Consider the following 19,570-nt stretch of genomic DNA (forward strand, 5'->3'; position numbering starts at 1 on the left):
GAGACAGAGACTGGAGAGCAGTAAAATACTACATTAAAAATAGAATCACTACTTTAAGAAGAAAAGTACAGTAAAAATGCATCTCTAGAACATGCCCAGAACATATTGTTTAACATGTCAAGAGACAAATGTTCATGTTTTCTTTGAGGATGTCCTGTTAAAGTTCTGTCTTTTGCCCAGAACATGTTGTTTAACATGTGTCAAGAGACAAATGTTCATGTTGTTTTCTTTGAGGATGTCCTGTTAAAGTTCTGTCTTTTGCCCAGAACATGTTGTTTAACATGTGTCAAGAGACAAATGTTCATGTTGTTTTCTTTGAGGATGTCCTGTTAAAGTTCTGTCTTTTGCCCAGAACATGTTGTTTAACATGTGTCAAGAGACAAATGTTCATGTTGTTTTCTTTGAGGATGTCCTGTTAAAGTTCTGTCTTTTGCCCAGAACATGTTGTTTAACATGTGTCAAGAGACAAATGTTCATGTTGTTTTCTTTGAGGATGTCCGATTAAAGTTCTGTCTTTTGCCCAGAACATGTTGTTTAACATGTGTCAAGAGACAAATGTTCATGTTTTCTTTGAGGATGTCCTGTTAAAGTTCTGTCTTTTGCCCAGAACATGTTGTTTAACATGTGTCAAGAGACAAATGTTCATGTTGTTTTCTTTGAGGATGTCCGATTAAAGTTCTGTCTTTTGCCCAGAACATGTTGTTTAACATGTGTCAAGAGACAAATGTTCATGTTGTTTTCTTTGAGGATGTCCGATTAAAGTTCTGTCTTTTGCCCAGAACATGTTGTTTAACATGTGTCAAGAGACAAATGTTCATGTTGTTTTCTTTGAGGATGTCCGATTAAAGTTCTGTCTTTTGCCCAGAACATGTTGTTTAACATGTGTCAAGAGACAAATGTTCATGTTTTCTTTGCGGATGTCCTGTTAAACAACATGTTCTTGGCAAAAGACAGAACTTTAACAGGACATCCTGTCTTCACGGGTTATAGTTTTAAGGAGGTCATTCTATGACTGCGATCTTATTGCCTTGTCTAATGATTACAACATTTGCTTCCAATGAGATCTAGTCCTGCAATGTCTTAGGTAAGCAAGGGAAAAACCATGGAAAGCATTATTGCCTCCAGATAGTAACATTGTGGTTTGCTAAGATATATAAACTAAAATGTGTGGCCAGCTAAGATATAAAACCTTGAAACTTGTAAGTGTGTGTTAAAATGGGCCCCACAACTTGTGAACGCTTGAAACGGAGCCCCACAAAGTAACAAAAAAACTAACGCAAGAAAGAAGTTTATAATTTTGATAAATTTAAGTGATATTTATGATATAGATTTTTTTTTTATGTTGCTTGTATTTTTTACAGAGTTGTAGAACCACTGGAAAGGGTGGGCCCCACACTTGGGTAAAACAAGTTCAGGCCCCACAAAGGAGGAAAACGAGTATGTGTGTGTGTGTGTGTGTGTGTGTGTGTGTGTGTGTGTGTGTGTGTGTACATTTGTGTGTAGTATGTGGCTGTGTATATTTGCGGTCAGGTGAAGTCACTGTTGCTGCTGTCTCACCTGCTGAGAGCTTCCTGTTGTTCTGGAGGTGTGGAATGGTTCGCTGCCCGAGACACAACATGGGGTGTGTGTATGTGTGTGTGTGTGTGTGTGTGTGTGTGTGTGTGTGTGTGTGTGTGTGTGTGAGAGAGTATTTGGCTGCCTCACAGGTCCCAGACAGGCATCAGTCTCTTTCATTGACTCCAGTTCTCTGACTGGCTGTCTGAGTATTTGATGATCTGTCTGACTCACCTCAATGTGATGGTTATAAATCCTCGTCTCCTCTCCTGCTGTCATATCATCCCCCTCCTCTTCTTTCCTATCTTATTATCTTTCATCCTTCCTCTCCTCTCCCTTTATTCTTCTTTCCTATCATATCATCTCCCCTCTTCCTCCTTTCCTCTCCTCTATCCTCCAATCATCTCCTTCTCTCCTCTCCCCTACTATCGTCTCTCCTTATATTATCCTCTTCTTCCTACCATATCATCTCCCCTCCCCTCGTCCCCTTTCCTCTCCACTACTATCCTTTCCTCCTCTCCTATCTTATCATCTCCTCTCCTCCATTCTCCTTTTCTTTCCTATCATATAATCTCCCCTCGTCTAGTCTCCTCTCCTCTATCCTCCCCTCGTCTTATCTCGTATCTTATCACCTCCCCTCCTCCTCTCCTCTCCTTCCCTGCATCCTATCCTGTTATATCCTATCTTATCCTCACAATAATTAAAGTGAAGCAACTTTACATTCTCACGAGTCCTCAACCTATTGGTGGAGTATTTTATAAACTTGCTGCCTGACAGTCTCAACAAGGGGCAGCAGACGCTAACTATTTGCTAAAGCACCAGTGAGGGGGATGTTACGTCGTCTCCCACGGGGCCGAGAGAAGGCCTCTGAAATTGACAAAAGCGACGCCCTTCACTTTGGCCGATTTAATACATTTTGTATTAAATTAGACGTAACAACTTATTTCCCGAGATAATGAAAGTGTCGTCTCCACCGTGGGAAATAAGACGAGCCCGAGCCGACTAAATAGGTGTTTCGTCAAAGCCTCACCGAGCGCTCTGGGACTCGCGCAATTGCTTCGTTTTGTTTGACCCATCTTATTTTTTTGTTTCTTCATTTCTTTTGTTTGTGTCACGTGTTGCGATGAAGCCCCGCATACGTGACACATTTCTTAACGTGCAAAGCAACACAACATGCATTGTTTTTGGGGGTATTATTCTTTTTGTGTGAATCAATATCAGGTAATTGGTTCTGAGATCAGTCCTTGAAGGGTTCTCGCTGTAGTTTCTCAGCCAATGACAATGCAGTTTCCGCCAAATTCACTATGTTATCTTTCGGCAACCCAAGAGCTACACTTTTGGCAAAACATCCCAGCTTCCCCCTCACACAATTTTCCTGCACCCCATTTCCTCCATTTTATTTTTTTTTTTCACAAGGAGGCTCCAATTTGTATCTGCTCAGGTGCGAGCATGCAGGAGCGCGTGCAGATGATAAGGACCTCCCTCCCAGAGGAACAATGCATTATTCTCCGTGTGATGTGGCGCAGCGATATGGTTGAAGGGCTTGTCAGGGATGTGACGGGTCTTTGTTACCCGACTCTTCTCTTTTTGTGTGTGCAGTTGCTGCTCTTCTCCCTCCCTCCCGCTTCCTTTCCTGGTTCCTGCACTCCCTCCTCTTCCCCCGCCTCCCCCGACAACAAGTCTGCCCCTTTCAAGAGTTGTTTGCTCTCGAACTGAGAAGTCAAAACTCTGAGCCGTCGCTCCAGTGGAGCACCCGAGCAACCTTCATGAAAAAAATCGACTGCCGAGACCACAGGCAGTCGCTCTCTCTGGCGTTTCTTCTTCAATTCAAAATCAAATCTCCTCTTCATGACCTTCTTCTTTTTTTCTTCTTCATCTTTTCCCACCCTGAAGGGATCTTTTATAATTTCTGAGAAGGAGAAAAAAAAGATCCCAGATTCAGCACGAACATTCACAGGGTTATATCTGATGAATGCTGCGCTGGCTGCTGGCGCCAAAGGGCCTTGAGAAGTGCAATTTTAGCAGCCAGGCAAAGTACTAAGTGAGCCACGAGTAGCGGGACTCACACAATGGTCGCTTCAAATGACATCCACTCGAAGGAAGTGGTAAACACTTACGCACAGAGGCGCGTATACAGCATGCGAAGATGTTGTTCTACAAAACACTTGTTAAAGATTGATTTTGCAGTCGTACAGGAGACTTAGGCAACAGGTGCAAAAACAAAAAAATCAATACTGTAATTCCAAAAAAGGGAACCCAACACCTTTGCACGTCCTTTTTCACTCGCAATCAACTTTTATTGCGATGTTTCGGTCGTGTATAACCATACGCGGGGGTTGCTTTCTGTATTCGCGGCTTTGAAACGGCAGCGCCAGCGTTCTGGAGTAATGACGTCCATTAAAACCGCATCGCAGTAACGGTCCGATCCGCCATCCCCGAAAATGAAAGGTTCTGTTGCAGTTACTGACAAAAAAAAAATAGATGTTCTTTGTGTGCCATTTTTTACTTGATGAATGACCTGAATCAGTTGTGAGAAAAGAAAAAAAAGAAGATTTCTCGTGTGTTTTTTTGCATACGACTTTTGTATACGAGGATCCTTTTAACCTTTAAATTCCGCAGCATTGTCGTAGTCACTTCAGTGTAGTCCATGTGGCTGAAATTGCTGTGTGTGTGTGTGTGTGTAAGATGCAACTGGCAACCCTATGAAAAATGGAGGGCTGAGTGTGCCCACAGCCCATAGAGAGGTAATTCCAGATGGATTGTGCCGAGGGCAGCCTGAGCCGAAGGAGATGTTTATTCCCCGCCGCTCTCCACTCCACAAGAAATGGTGTATTTTTATTTATTTTTTATTTTTTCCATCAAGATCATAGCAATTCTCCCTACCCCTACCCCGGCTCTCGTATCGGGAAACATACATTAGAATGTCAGACACATCTCCTCCCTTACTGATCCATATCTGCAGAGCCTCTCTCTCTCTCTCTCTCTCTCTCTCTCTCTCTAACAAACCACTCCAGCAAATGTTACCTTTTCCTATCTGGGGCTGTGAAAATACATTATTTGTTCCTTCTTCTTCGTCCTCCAATCCACCGCATGTGAGGATCCGCAGACCCGATAACCTTCGCCGGCGAACTGCAAATGTCACTTCGGGCTCGGCCGACCAATCGCGTTCCTCGTCGCCGGGGCCGGGGCGCGGCCTCTCTTATAGTCTTATAGGGGTTCACGCCCACGACTCTGGGGCCGAGCAGACGTGCACACATGAATGAGAATGAGTCAGCGGGGGAGGGAGGGGGAGGGGGAGGGGGGCTCTCAGGTGTGGCCGGGGCGAGAGGACCACTTGAAAATGCCAGGAAACCGCATCAGATGAAGCTATGCTGCTTCTTTTGTATTCTTCTTCTAATCTGCACATTTACTGGAGTGGGTACATTTTCTTTTTCACTCTCCTGTGAAAGCTAATTAGTACAGGCTGATGCGCATGATGTCCCCTTGCGGTCAACTGTAGCAACAGGAAACAAGGATGTGGCTCATCGAGCCGCCGTGGGATTTCAATGAGGCGACTGTGCACTCTGATGCCCGTGGGGAGTGGGAGTGCTGCTGTACCTGGAAAGGGAAAAGACACTCTTCTCTCTGCTGCTGCTGCTGCTTCTGTTGCGATAACATTACAAAACACATGGAGTGTGACTCTGCAAGGCCGCGGGTCGCCTTGCCAGTTTTCCTTTGGCGCGCACGTTGTCGATGATGCGTTCATTTCAAAAGGCAATCCAGCATTTTTATTTATTTATTTATTTTTTTGCTCAAATCTCTCCCTTTTGCACATTCCGCTTCATATCGCTCACGCGGCTGAATTTACATGTTAAAGTCATGTGTTCTTCACACGCGGGAAGTCGGCAGGCAGGCTTTCTGCTCGTCATTAATATTTCAATGGTCCTCCCATGCAGTCCCCCCACCTCAGGGTTTATCTGTGTGATGGAATATTTGAGGCACCCGGGCAACACGCGTGACCAGGGAGTATGTATTATGCCGTTTGTTATGAGTATTCCCCCCCTCCCCTTCCCCCGATAGCAGCCATTGTTGGAAATTTGCAGATATCAATCTGCAAATCGGCTCAATATAACGGTAACATTGTGTCTTCTACACCTGCAGATTAGACATATTGGTTTCAACGTTTGTAGAGTGCACATACGTGGGGTTTCTCACGCAGAATGCAGTCTTAAAAATTAAGATTAAGAGATTATTTGTTTGTGATTCCATGAGTTGGAAACCCTCCTCATCCAATCCCCGCTCGACATCATCGTTATCTGTATCTGTGACTACCCTGAAGTGATCGTCTCTTGTTCCTCGGGCTGAGCAATATATCGACAATATGTCAATATCGTCATAGAAGACTAGATATTGTCTTTCCATATCGTCTTTCGTTATTGCTTTGGGATAACGTTATATCACCTCATTGTGTTTTCTTTTCCTGGTTTTGAAGATTTTAGCATTTTGGTAAAGGGCTGTCATTTTCTCATCAGACTGGCTGTTATGTAATTTTAATTTACCCACTTCATCATTATTTAACAAAAAAGCTCTGTGTCTAACAGCCAAACCCTGCAATATTGTCGACCAAAAATATGTTTGATTATCTCCACATCTCCTGGCACACTACTTGTTCCCTCTCCCGAATATTTGACTCCCATTAAAAGGCCCTCACTGTGCTCGACCTTCCGTGGGGTCTTTCTCAAAGACATTTCCACGAGACACATGGTTGCTGCATGTCAGATGTGTGACCTGCGACCTTTCAGGGCGAGGTCAGGGACATGTCTTGGCCGACGTCAGGAGCCAGGCTCCTCTCGTGGCTCTCCTTATCTGGATCGGAGATGAGGCCGTCTCGGGAGCCGCAATCAGCCGGCTCACCTTCTGGGGCTAAATAATCACACACACACACACACACACACCAGGAGAGGATGAAGTGAAGAGCCTGCCAATCATCAACCAGGAAATGAAATATTTACACGAAGGCTTAAGCATTGACGGGGGATATTGAACAGACTGGCGGAAGGTGTTTCTTGGGGCAAATATTCTGTTTCATCATGTTGTTACGACACGATAGCTGTTTGCTGCCGCTGTAAATCCTGTACGCAAGGTTGAGTTTGAGCGTTTACGTTTTTGTGTGTCTGTGTCTTCCCTCTTTCGTAGTTCCTGTGTTTGAAGAACATCCGGACGTTTCTCAAGGTGTGCCACGACAAGTTTGGCCTGCGCAACAGCGAGCTGTTCGACCCCTTTGACCTCTTCGACGTCAGGGACTTCGGCAAGGTGAGTTCAGACGCGCAAAGGATTTTTTTTTTTCAGCCTCTGAAAAATGCCCCGCGCTTGAACCGACACCGTGATCCGCTCAAGGATCATGCTGACCCAAAGGCCACATCCTAACTACTCAGAGACGCGGCGCCGCTCTCATCACATCGTTGACAGCGGCGCTGATGACCTTCTGTTATCTGTACGGTCAGATGGGCTGACATACATGTGGCATATGTGTGTTTGTGTGTGTGTGTTCATCTGCAGCATTGCACATCAAGCCCCTTGTGATTTCCCCGGGTTTAAAGACGGTTCAAAGTCAAGTCTGTCAGTCGCATTAACTTCAATGTGGCGCGGAGAGACGGTGCGACACTTCAGGGTCGGCGGTCTCATCTCATGTCGCCAAGTGACTGAAGTCGAACCCAAACGAGGGACGTGTGCGTCGGCTCAGCAGTCGGGCTCGCTGACTCACGGCACACTTCATATGAGCTTTGTGGGGAGTTGTTAATGGGGTGTGCAAGTGGATTTTTGTGTTTTATTAATTGGGTAGTCATAAAGCCAATGCCCCGCCTCCACCCATTCATCTGGGGGAGGTTAGAATTTGGAAGGAGATCGCAGTGGAGCTGCTGCTCTTTTGCATTGAAAAGGTGGCTTAGCATCTGATCAGGCTGGCTCTTGGATGTCCTACCAGTTGGCTGTGACGGACACAGACTCAGAAAACCCAGGAGGGATTACACATCGGGATGTTTCGGGACCCGGTAGCTGCTGGGCAGAAGCACATCTGCTCCACCAGCTGCCCCGGTCGTTGGTGGAAACATGGATCGAAGGATGACGTTTGGTTTGTCAGATACGTAACTTCAAGAGGTTAAAAATGTAATCGTTGTCGAAGAGACCACCGGGTCGTGAGACGTTTTCTTTTCATGTGACTGAACTTGAAAGGAGACAGAGGGGGTGGGGTAATCTTGCCGGTGAAATGTGAGTGAATTGGTTCCCGTCTCTACTTTCTGGCCCCCCTTTGACCGCGATGTGCGTCTCTGCGCGTGGCCGCGGGCGGACGAGATGGCATGACGTCATTTCGACTAGCCGATGGCGGCGGGGCGGCGGGAGAGGTGAGGTCTGAGTGAACTGTGTCGCCCGCGCTGCGATCGATCGCAACAAGGACCGTGCTTACGGAAAGCCATCCGCTCATTTAGCTAACGCATCTAATTCGGCGTTAGCTCATTTCCCTCCCCCGCGCCGGGCCGGGCCGAAGGAAGACGCTGGGAGAAAAGATGAGAGAGGGGAAAAAGGGAGACAAGGACTCATTTGGCAGGTTGTAGATAAACCACAAGACGACGTCTGAGAGTCAATGAGCTCGCAGTGAACGGTATTAAAAACCCAACAGCGGTCAGAATCAATCATACAGGCCCTCCATATGTCAATTTGGAAATTGCTTCTGCATGGTGGCAGCGGCTTGTCTCGCCATTGATTTTCCATTAAGGCCAAACATCACATTATAATATATTGAATTGAGCAGATCCCTACTAATGTGGCATACATTTAAATAGTGAGAATGCCTCATAAACGGAAGATAAAAGCCGGCTGGTTTATGCCTGAGGTTAGAGTCTTTCATGTCCCTTTTTCTTTGCAAAGCTCTTTCCTCTTTTGTTACCGTGACTTTCTTTGTGTGCACATCGGAATGCAAACAAAAGGAATAACTTCCATCGTATACATCACAGTGCGGCATCATCCATCCATTCTCTCCGTATCGTTCTGTTATCACCGCTTTGTTTTCACCTCACACAAAGGGGGAGGGGGGGTGACAAATATAAAATGAAAACTCTTTGCAGAATCATTTACATTTAGTGAAGCAAGTTTGGTGCTCGGTGCGCGTTTTGACAAAAGGATCAATACCAGTGTAGTTTCTTCAAATGTTTGGCCTCTCGTGACGAGGAAGATGAAGCCAAAGAAAAGGGAATGAATGGGGGGAGGAGGCTTCGGGAGTGAAAGGAAAGGTGGAGGTCCCGGTGTGTCCCTGGTGGTGGCGCTCCTTTTGATAACAAAACGGGCTGTTCGACTACAAACTGTAGACTTTGTAATCTCCTCTGGAAAGAGTGGAATTAAATCGGTGGACTTCGGGGAGGGCAGGTACGATGGAGGTTTTTTTTCCGATAGCAGCTGCCTCTATAAACATTAATCAGCCCCTATGCACCTCTCATAGCTCCACAGTGGCTGCCAGGGGGCCCCGGAGTTCATCTCCCTTGGCCTCTGACCGCCATCTCGGCGTCTAATGATGCCTTTTTCCCGGGTTACATGCAAAACAGAGGCTGGGGTCCAACTGGTTCCCAATGCTGAAAGAGGAAAAAAAGGAAAAAGAAAGAAAAAGTAATTGCCCCTTCAGAACCTTTCCCTACACCCTTTCCAGTGGGGCTAGTATCGAAACAGATGGGGCACATATCCTGCTAGATGTCCTCGACTGATTTTTATTTCCATTGCCCGAGTCGTTTTAACCGGGGTCACCCTGCGCCACACACAACACGAGCTGGTGCTCCCCTGTCGCCTCCTCTTAACGTACGGGGGGTAGAAAGTAGCTGCATATCGCCGCACTTCTCCTCCTCACACCCTAACCCACCCCCATCATTAGAAATTCATTATGACATCATTAAACCAATGAAATACAGCTTATTACAGTAGACCCCAGAGAAGGCTTCTATTTAAACACCTCCCTCCATCCGGAAAAAAGAAGAAAAAAAACAGCCGCCTCTCCCGACCTGTTTTAATTAGCCACCAAAGGAACATTGCTGTCATTTAAATGAACATGGCAATCAGTTTATTTGGCTGTTGCCATGATTAGCATAATTAGCCCGCACCTGTTAACCATCCATCAACAGTTTGGTAATTCTTCCGCCTGTGAGTGGAGAGCGGTGAAGGAAGGAAGGAAGGAAGGAAGGAAGGAAGGAAGCTTTTTTTTCTTCTTTTTTTGGGGGGGACGGATTCGCCGTCTTCATTTAATGGCGGCGTTTGTTTGAAATGCAGACGGCGTTGCTCCCATCCATTTCCGGTGGATTGATTTTTATTTGTGTGCCGCATCTGAATGGAACTTAGTCCCCTCAATGTGAGCTCATTGTTTATGAGAACCAGCCGTCCGTTGGCAGCTGGTTCAGCCGACAGCAGGCCGGGGTTTTCAACCAACCCACGGTGATGATCTGTATATGTATTTATGATTCTTTCCACTTAGTAGCCAAATGATCCCCCTATTTAATAGACAAATTGAAGTGGTGTTTTTTAAATAGCTGCAGGTAGTGAGCGACTGCATGCTCTTTGGATGAAATCCGATATTTTCATGGCAAGAAATTGGGTCCGCATCGCAGCTCATAATCGGTTTACTTAATATCGAGTACACAAAACGCACCTTGGAACAGATGGAGAGCTGTAATCTGAGGGAAAACTCCCCAATCCCCCTGATTCGATTTGCACCAACTGCTCTCTTTTCTGCCACTTTTCTTCCCTCCTCACTCGCCCCCAACCCCAAACCCCCAACCTCCATCCATCTCTCCCGCCTTCCCTCACTCTCCTGCCCTCCCCTACTCATTCATCTCTGCGAGTGTGTTGTGATAAGACTTAAGCCAGCGGCGGGGCGAGCCACCATTGTGTCAGAGCGCCGTGATTGCCGTTGGTCGGCGGTGTTTGATTACCCTCCCTCCCTCTCTCTCTCCGCGCACGCTGAACTCTGCTCCTTTCATTTCCTTCCTGCGCTCTGCAGGGTCTAAAAATAGCGAGTTGCTTCGCATCCACGCCCAGTGCTGCTAACATCTGGAACGTGCCTCAGCCACCGTTGGCCCCGCCAGGCCCTGAATGCTATTTGGCGGAGTTGGATTTAACCTCAGTCAGATGCCCACGTGCTCATTTGTTCTGTGGACATGCAACAGTTCATTAAACGGCCGCTGTCTGAGAAATGCATGTATTATTTGATTCAGTGCTTTGGCATTATGTGCCTTAGTGCGGTCAAAAAAAGCTGGCTATTGATGGTGTAAAACAAAGCAACAACAAAAATGAATATCATATTTTGTCACTGTGGTTTCTCTCCTCTCTCTTTCCAATAATGCGTTGGGCTTTTTGGGCTACAGTTCCCGTCTTGCTTTGTGGGACCAAAACAGGAAGTGTTACTTTTGTGCCCTGCTGTCTTCGGGCTAGCTGCGGGCGACACCCGGGGCCGGTTTAGTCGCTCAGTCGTTTCACATTTTGGCAAATCCGCACCAAGTGAAAGTCTCGTCGAATTAGCTCCTAGCGGTGTCTCGTTTGGCTCGTAAAAGACAAGCGTTCTTTTGAGTTTTTCGTAGAGGGAGGTGTGTGTGTTCCTGTTTTGACAAGACAAATTGCACAAGGCGACTTGAACGATGCCCATTCATTGCGGATGATCACATGTTGGTATTGGTATCGATTCACCATGTGGTTTTGGAATGAAAAAAGAAAGGGGAAAAAAAAAAGGCGATAGAAAAGGGTGGTGACTAATGCCTGTCAGAATGCCTGTCAGGCTGGAGAGACAGCAGTAAGTAATGGAGGGAGGTTCAAGAGTCAAGCGGCCGAGGGGTCACCCTCTCGGGTCAGCTTGTCCCCTTCCATTAGTGGCCTCTTCCTCTGCAGCAGTCCTTTACTATCGAGGGCCGGCCAGTTTTTTTTTTTAAGCTGTGACTCTCTACAGTATGTTGCTCTGTTCTTTTTGGACGAGTATCAGTGGTTTGAAGAAATTTATCGCAAAATATGTTGATGGAGCTCCACTAACCAATTTCCTGGGGCTAAAATCCTTGTATTTCATGACCTTGAAGAGCGGAGTATTGTTTTTATACGCTACCTGTGATCTACAGTGCACTTTCTAGTTATTTATGCAGCTCTTCGTTCCTCTGATGACTTCTAGATTGAACCGTCTCACAGTTTCCCCCACACTGACAACGACAGTGTTCCTACATTGTGGCATTGCTACAGTTACTGACATAAAGGATCTAGAGGACTGCTGCACGCCGTGGCCCCTGATCCAACATTCGCAGACGGGGCTCCCCGAGGAGAGAATTTATCTCCATAACCTCCTCTGAGAACACACTCTGCGGCCCCGACGGCTTTCTGTCGCCCTCTTACTTCACGCTCTGTCCATCAGCCCCCCTCCCAACCCCAAAAATCTTTTTTTTTGCATAAAGCTTGCAAGACGCGATCAATAATTCATTCCAAATGCCACAGTGCTGATGATGACATGAATTATAAATGGGGAACTTCCTCCCCCCTCCCTGTGTTTGGACCCCCTTCCATCTCTCCCTTCCACGCTCCCACGGCCTCATTATCCCTGCAGCTCGTTACCGTGACACCCGGGGATACAGGTGGTTGCCGAGCAATAGCTCCGTCGTCCTGGAGTCTGCCCGCGTTTGTGCGCGGATTCGGGGAATGGCGGACTGTTGGGTGGGGGAGGGGTCCGCCAGGTCCCCGAGTTCACAGTTCACACCTCCAGTGACGGCTGAGATGAGATGCGATGGAATGGAGTCTCTTTCGGCCCAAACCGTCCGCGGTGCCGTGCGGTTTGGGCGACGGATGTAAAAACTCAAGGTCCAGATGACCCAAAATGTCACTTTGAGGAAATCTAAGTGACGTCTGGATTCCCGACAGCTGTTCCCGGCCCGACTGCTTTATAGTTTGAGACACGACTGTCCCATTCTTTGGAAGCACGCCACAGTCAAAGAGCGAGAGAACAATAGGGGACGTTTCCTCGCCATTGGATATATATATTTGGTAACCCGTCTTTTTGACTTTGCGTCTCATAATTTTTAGAACCCGAGTCTTGATTGCGAGATCCTCAGCGCATTAAGCACCTCCGTTGTAATCACGGTATGCAAATATGGAACGCCGATGAGTGTGAAGCGAGCTTTCATTTTCTTTTCTTCATAATTACAAGGAAGAGGCCTCATCATTATTGAGGTTACGATATCGTTTTCTCGTTCCATGAGATGCTAGGTCATAATTACCCAAAAAGATGAATACAAATTCTAGAAAACTAATGTACCTCTTGGACGATATTGCATCTAGAGTCAGATTTATCTCTGAGATATGGATGTGGAAAAGCGGTACCTTTCTAAAATCCGCAGAGACTCACAACAAGCACTCCGTCTCTATTTCTTTTCACTTTATTTTGGTAGCCTTTTTTCCTCTGGAGCAGCATTTCAACAGTGTCATTTATATTGTATCCACCGGAGGATAGAGAGGAAAAGCAAGAAGTGATGATCTGTATGAAAGCCATTTATTGAACTTTTAACGCTCCGCGCGGCCTGAATCCTGTAGTGGAGATAATTGGCCTCTTTTGTTTCTGGGTGAAACAGAATCTGATAGACGGCGTCGGCCGGAGCTCTTTTTTGAAGTTTGGTTCGCAGTGGCGACTTCCCCGACGGGCTGCCGAGGTGCGATCACAACCCTCTCTCGCACGTTTTTGGATCGTGATCACTGGAGGGCGTGCCTCTGTTGTCGGGGAGGGTGGTGCCGCCTTTGTAGCGCTGCGGGACTAAGGCGGGTGAGGAGAGGGGGGGGGGGGGGATAAAGAGGAAGAGCCCCCGCGGAGCAGGAGTCTCTGAATTCCTTGCAGCCGGTGTGAGCTCTCATTATTTCTTCTCTCCCGGTTCCTCCCTCCGAGGCCCCACAGGCGTGGCTGTGATGGACAGGTACATTCTCTGAGGAATCACTGGCACGAATATAAAGAGGAAAATCACCAAAATAGGGGAGTTCGTCCTCAATCATTTCTTTTCTTTTCTCTATTGCGTCGGGATTATGCTCCTCGCCCATGGAGCTGAAAGGCAAACCCACTTGGCTCATAAATCATACTTATTGTGCACACACACACACACACAGAAGTGCATTTTCGTGTATTACGTAACAATATCCCGTTTGCTCTCAAAAACTGGCGATCACTTCCAAAACATGAGTTTGTTGTTGCGGTGGCGCGGCGCGGCGCAGAGGATGATATTTCCGGAGACATTTGGAACACGGATCACAGAATGTTGAAGTAAGCTTTGCCGGATCATCGGAATAAGCTGCTTTGAAGAAGAAGAAAAAACAAACATGATTCAATCACAAGAGTTTCCAAATAAGCGGCGTGTCACGTAAAAAGAATCCTCTGTGTTTGTTGACAAGAGGAGCTTCGCTGGCAAAATACTGCGGGAAAAAAACACACAAAGGCAGATTGCACTGCTCTCTGAGTTAAGTCAGGATGTTGTCTTTTTCTTTCTTTCTTTTTCTTTCTTTTAACACTGTCAACATTGGTATTAAGTGGAAAGAGCCGACAGATTTGTGCTATTAGATGCTCCGCCAGTTGGTTGCACCCTGCAAATGTTAATGGGCCATGTGTTCACTGACATCCGCGAGTGAATCGGTTTGGCTTTGGATTCTAAGGGATCTCAGCTAGCTGCGTGAAGGCGTGTGCAATGTTTCCGTTTGAATATTTCCCGTAAACATTACTTCCCAATGGCATGCTGATAATGCTTTGGCTATGTCACGGGGAAAAAGGCAACGAGATCACAGACACTTGGTGTTTCGGGACTTTATGGCACATGGAATAAAGTCCTGTGCTGCGTATTGGCCACCCTGGTTCCTCCCAACATAAGCCACCGTGTGCTGAACTGACACCGGACACATCACACCTTACACATGACCAACACTGACGGCAACAAGAGTATTTTTGAGTCCAGCACCGGCCATTAGGCAGGCATGATGGGAAATGTGGGCCGTTCGCTATCACTGCACTACCAGCTTAAGCTCGATGGCATTTTTAAAGCTAGGTAAATTAGCCTTGCAGCTAGCAGACCACTAGCTGCAGACACACTGACCTCTGACCTCTGGGGACAAAAGTGTATATGCGGCCCTTCAGAAGCAACACGAGTCCCACAACCTCACTCCTTCATGTCCAGAGTGAAAAGCTAACACGCTGAATAAAGATGGTGGTATTTGGATGATTAAAAAAATTAGGGATTATCACCTGCGCTGACCAAAAATGACTGTGGTCCGATACACGCGACCTCGGAGGGGGATAATAACCACTCAACCCAATTGGAGCATCGACATCTCTGTCTTTGGCACGCCATTAAGTTTGTCATTGCTTTTGACACGGTCCAGCCCATCAACAGGAGCGCATTAAAGTGTTAGACGGCACAGGGAGAGACGGACACACACACACACACACACACACACACGGACGTGCACTTTTCACACTGGGGCTCAGGGCCATAAAGTCGCCGGCGGAGCCATTGCTCTCTGATTCCTCCCATCAAAGGGCTGTAAAATGGAAATGAGACTGAATGGATGACATGGTCCCTCATTACCCGCGGCGTGCATTATAGAAAGTTGTAGTAACACGTTTGACTCGACTTGATGGCGACTGATCGCGGCAAGACGCGAGTGTAGCCCACTTCCCTTTTCACACGGCCTCCTCCTCTTCCTCCTACTGCTCCTGATGGGCTACCTTCCTCTGCCAGATCCTGCACCGTTTCATTTATATATATATATATATATATATATATCTTCTTCTTCCCAACCAGATTTCATGGTCTCGCTTTCCTTTCTCACCTGTGGTCCCGTTCACCTCGTGATCATTGTGTCTTTTCCCGTGGCTGCGGCGTGTGTTCAGCGTGGCGCATGGGTAATTTGATATGGGTGATAAAAAAAAATAACAAAAAGCTAGCGGCTCCTTATTGTGCGGTGTTGGGCTCGGCAGGTGTTACACCCCCCCCCTCTCCCCCCACCTACAGGGGCCTCTAAACTGATGCCCTCCTCCATGCCTCTTTTCATTTATCTCCCTGCAGGTGCCTCACAGCAGGTAGTAATGCTGCACAGCCCATATGTGGCTGGACTGTCTGATGTGTAGGTAAAGGTGAAACCACTTCCACCTCTTCAGGGAATACCAGGCTATATTTTGGAGTATCTGGAACATGAAATGAAACAAAAGTATTTCATGCTTGGTTTCAAGTGTTCCGGTGACTGGGCAGAAAACTAATGTTCTAAAAATGTTCAAGGTAACCGGTCTGACAGAGTTTGCAGCAAATTTCATTGTAAAAAACGTTTTGGAAACAGAATTAAAGCCACAAACAATTGATTATATTCAGTGTTTTTCCACCTAGAGGTATTTGTGAATCCTTGAGATTCAAACCAACATGTTCAACAGTTATTTTCCTTTTATTTTTTACCTGTATAATGAAAGCAAGACGGGGCCCCGCTCGTAAAAAACATTGCTCCATGACGCTTCTGTATATATATATATACAGTATATATAAAAACGGTGCCAATAATTCACATATTTCCTCAGTTTCCTGCTCTCTCAACCATCTGCGTTTCCATCTGTGTCACATTGGCTCATTATATCACCCAGCACAAGTATTGATTGGGCTCTATTAATAGATTGGTTGAAGTCAGTTCCCCAAAATGAATGTTCTGATCCATAACAAGTGCTCAACCTTTTTGATACAAGAGTTCACAGCAGACATGGTGAGAATATGCTTTCAGTAACGGAATGACAACCAAATGGAAAGAACTCATGGGGTGAGGGGCACAATTATGACCCCTATAAATCAAACACCGTCCCTGAATCCGACCGCATCCTGTCACAGGAGGACGTGTTTGAAGAAGGAACGGGCGTCTTCAGGAGGCCGAGAGAGGCCGTTTCTGACATCTTCTCCCACCTCTGACTTAGCGAGGCCTCCTGCAGAGCACACTACTTTGCTCTCGCCTCGCCCACACGCTGCGCTTCCGTCTGCCTCGGCTGCAATTACCGCTGGAGCGAGTGCCCGCCGCTACCTGCTCATCATCCCGGAGCCGGGGAGCGCCGGCCCTGGACAAAGCACACGCGGCGGCTCCTGCCAGAGACTGCATTATGGAGATTAGGGAGAGAGATTGACAAAGAGGGAGGAGGAGGAGGAGGAGGAGGAGGAGGAGGAACTCGGCCTCGGGGAGGGGGAAATTAGTTTGCTCCTGGACGTCTCCCCCGGGGCTCGAGGAGAAGGGGAGAGAAAGACAGGGGGATTAGGAGAGGAGAGGTGGAGGAAAACAAGACGAGGGCGAGGGCACAGAAGCAGGCTAATCCAGGTATCAGCCCTGTCCAGCTCGCAGAGGTCTGGAGCTGTAATGACACAGCTGGAAAACTCATTCAACAACAATTCTGGTAATTGCGTAAGGCGTCTGTGAAGCGGATAAATATAAATCCTCTTCAGATGACAGGATGTGCTGCTTTTCTCTGTTTTACATCATGATGAATTGATAATATTTTGAATTTTCAGAAAACCTCCGATGGACATTTTTCAAAAATAAGTGGAGACTTTATGGATCAAATCACTGATAGTTTAGTTGGAAAAAGGACGTTACAATGAAAATGTGTGGGCCTCGCATGGTAACATCAATACTCCCCTCAGTCAGTTTCACCGGAGCTGCAACGATGCACACCCTTAATGTACCGCATTCATATTTCTGTTTAAGTTTCAAGGGCTCACGAGATGAAAATGTTGCAACACAAAAAGTCTTTTGAATAATCTCCGCTTTCTATGCTGTGAAACACGGCGTAGTCGTACTGAATTGGGTCTTTGCAAACCTGCGAATGCAAACAATATAAGAATGGAGAAAAAATACGTGCAAGCTTAACTATTCATAGGTCGTCGACACACAACCTGTGATGACGGGGGTTTGCGAGGAGGCATTAGGGCTCCGGTTACCCATTATCTTTTTACTGTCTGCTCGTTTTTTTTAATGAACTATGTGGTCTATAAACCCCCCCAAATAAACTTAAGTGCCCGTAACAGTCTCTCAGAGTCCAAGGTTGCAGTTTTAGGTCATTTACTTTGCCCGGCAACCAGTTGAAAAGCATAAAGGATCTTCATCTTCCAATATGTAGCAGAGCGGCAGCAAGTTCTCATGAAAAGACTAATGAACCACTATGTTAGACCTAAAACAGTGGTTCCCCTCCAAAATGCTAGCTACAGTACAAGCGCTTCATCAGGTGCAACTCTGCAGTCACACCTCTCGTACCGAGCCGAGCACAACATTAAAGGCCAAAAGGGAAATAGCCGTCGGCTCACACCTGCAACACTGCTCCAGTATGGACTGGAGTGTTTTTAGATGTCCAACACACTCTTAGCACTCAAACCCCACACACACGCACACACAGTGGAGACTTTGTCAGCCAGCCGGCCCGGTCATGCCTCCCGGTACAGCATGTTTCCACCCGGCCTAGAACAGTGCGGCCGTTGTGTGCGTGCGGACGCACAACATGCAGCCCAGTGGTCACACTGGGTCGTATTCTTCACAGCGGGATGGCTGCGGCCCGCCACTTAGCATACTTCACTGCTAATAGAGGGGTTGTGTTCCAAAAAAAACCTGCTCTCCGCCGCTGGAGTAAAAATGACTCAGTTTCACTCCGAAACTGAGTCATGGAAGAGAAGCAACGTCTCCAGCATCTCTACCGATGTTTTATTTTGTATTGATGGACGGATCCTCGTTTTCGTGAATAGTTAGTTGATGTTTTTTTTTGTGACGTTTGAGATGTTTTCTCTGCCGCGTTTTTGTCGTCGAAATAATAATTGAATTAAGACCTCATCAACGCTAATCCACAATGCTTGTGAAGTCTTTTACAAACCGGGTCCACCGTCCAAAACCTGGATGTTTACAGTGTGACAGGGAAACAAAGGAAAACTTTGAGAGAGAGCAGGCTGCTGTGCTGCACTGTTCTACTGGCGGTTTAGTATATCACCGCCTCCTTCTGGCTTTTCCAATATCACTTGGTTCTTATTGTTTTCAGAAGGGTTTTCTAGCTCATTCGGCGCCGGACAGAGAGATGTTTAACGGCATCTGAAAACACCCCAGATCAACCTTTTCTTTTTTTTCTCTCTGTAGGCTGTTGTGTGTTGAGCCTGGCTCCCCAAAAAAATAAATCATTCGAGTGCAGAAAGTCTCAGAGAGGAGAAAGAGGAAACAGCTCTCTCTCTCTCTCTCTCTCTCTCTCTCTCTCTCTCTCTCTCTCTCTCTCTCTCTCTCTCTCTCTCTCTCTCTCTCTCTCTCTCTCTCTCTCTCTCTCTCTCTCTCCGGCATTGATCCTGCACCCCGGGTGTCCGCACTGCCTCAAGTTGCAGACGGAGTTGAGGAGGCAAAGGGTTGACGCTGTAGCTCATCAACTCAGTCCACACACACACACACACACACACGCACACACACGTTCGCAGAGAAACACATTTCCTCTCTGACCTTTCTGCGCTCTTGACGGATCTTCTTTTTTTCAAGTGACTCAGTTGAAGAGGACATTGTGTATTTCGCCTGCAGTGGGTGAGTGTGTGTGTGTGTGTGTGTGTGTGTGTGTGTGTGTGTCATGAGTGTGTGTCTTAATGGCCAGGAAGGGGCTCTTTTGTCCAGTGTGAGTCGGCCAGCACTGCTGCATAGTGAGCTCATAGACACAGTAACAAGGAGTTGAATGATTTGCTCTCAGACACCCTGAGGCAGATGTGCAAGAGGAAGCTGAAACAAAAGCAGGATTAACAATGATGCTGAATACTGGCTGAAATCACCCCTTCTAGACAACGTGGTACCACTTTCTTTTCTTCTTTTTACAAAACAAAGTGCAACAAAAACATTGAATCTGCATTTTACTTACTTTTACTTACATACCTTTCCCCTTTTGCGCCGTCATGAGATAGCGGTTAGCATGCACGTTAGCATGCACGTTAGCATGCACCCTCTGAACCCTGCCAAAAAAAACACAGCGACG

At 46.8% G+C, this 19,570-nt stretch overlaps 1 protein-coding gene across 1 annotated transcript in view; it reads left to right on the forward strand.

Moving 5' to 3' along the window:
* vav2 (vav 2 guanine nucleotide exchange factor) overlaps positions 1 to 19,570 on the forward strand; it is a gene marked incomplete at its 5' end in the record, with an annotated part of 194,770 nt that overhangs the window by 63,035 nt on the left and 112,165 nt on the right. The window contains 1 exon segment of the mRNA XM_079235511.1: positions 6,730 to 6,846. Within this exon segment, the coding sequence (XP_079091637.1) occupies positions 6,730 to 6,846 (117 nt within the window).

Source organism: Taurulus bubalis (genome assembly GCF_910589615.1).
Source record: "Taurulus bubalis genome assembly, chromosome: 19".
NCBI classification, from domain to species: domain Eukaryota; kingdom Metazoa; phylum Chordata; class Actinopteri; order Perciformes; family Cottidae; genus Taurulus; species Taurulus bubalis.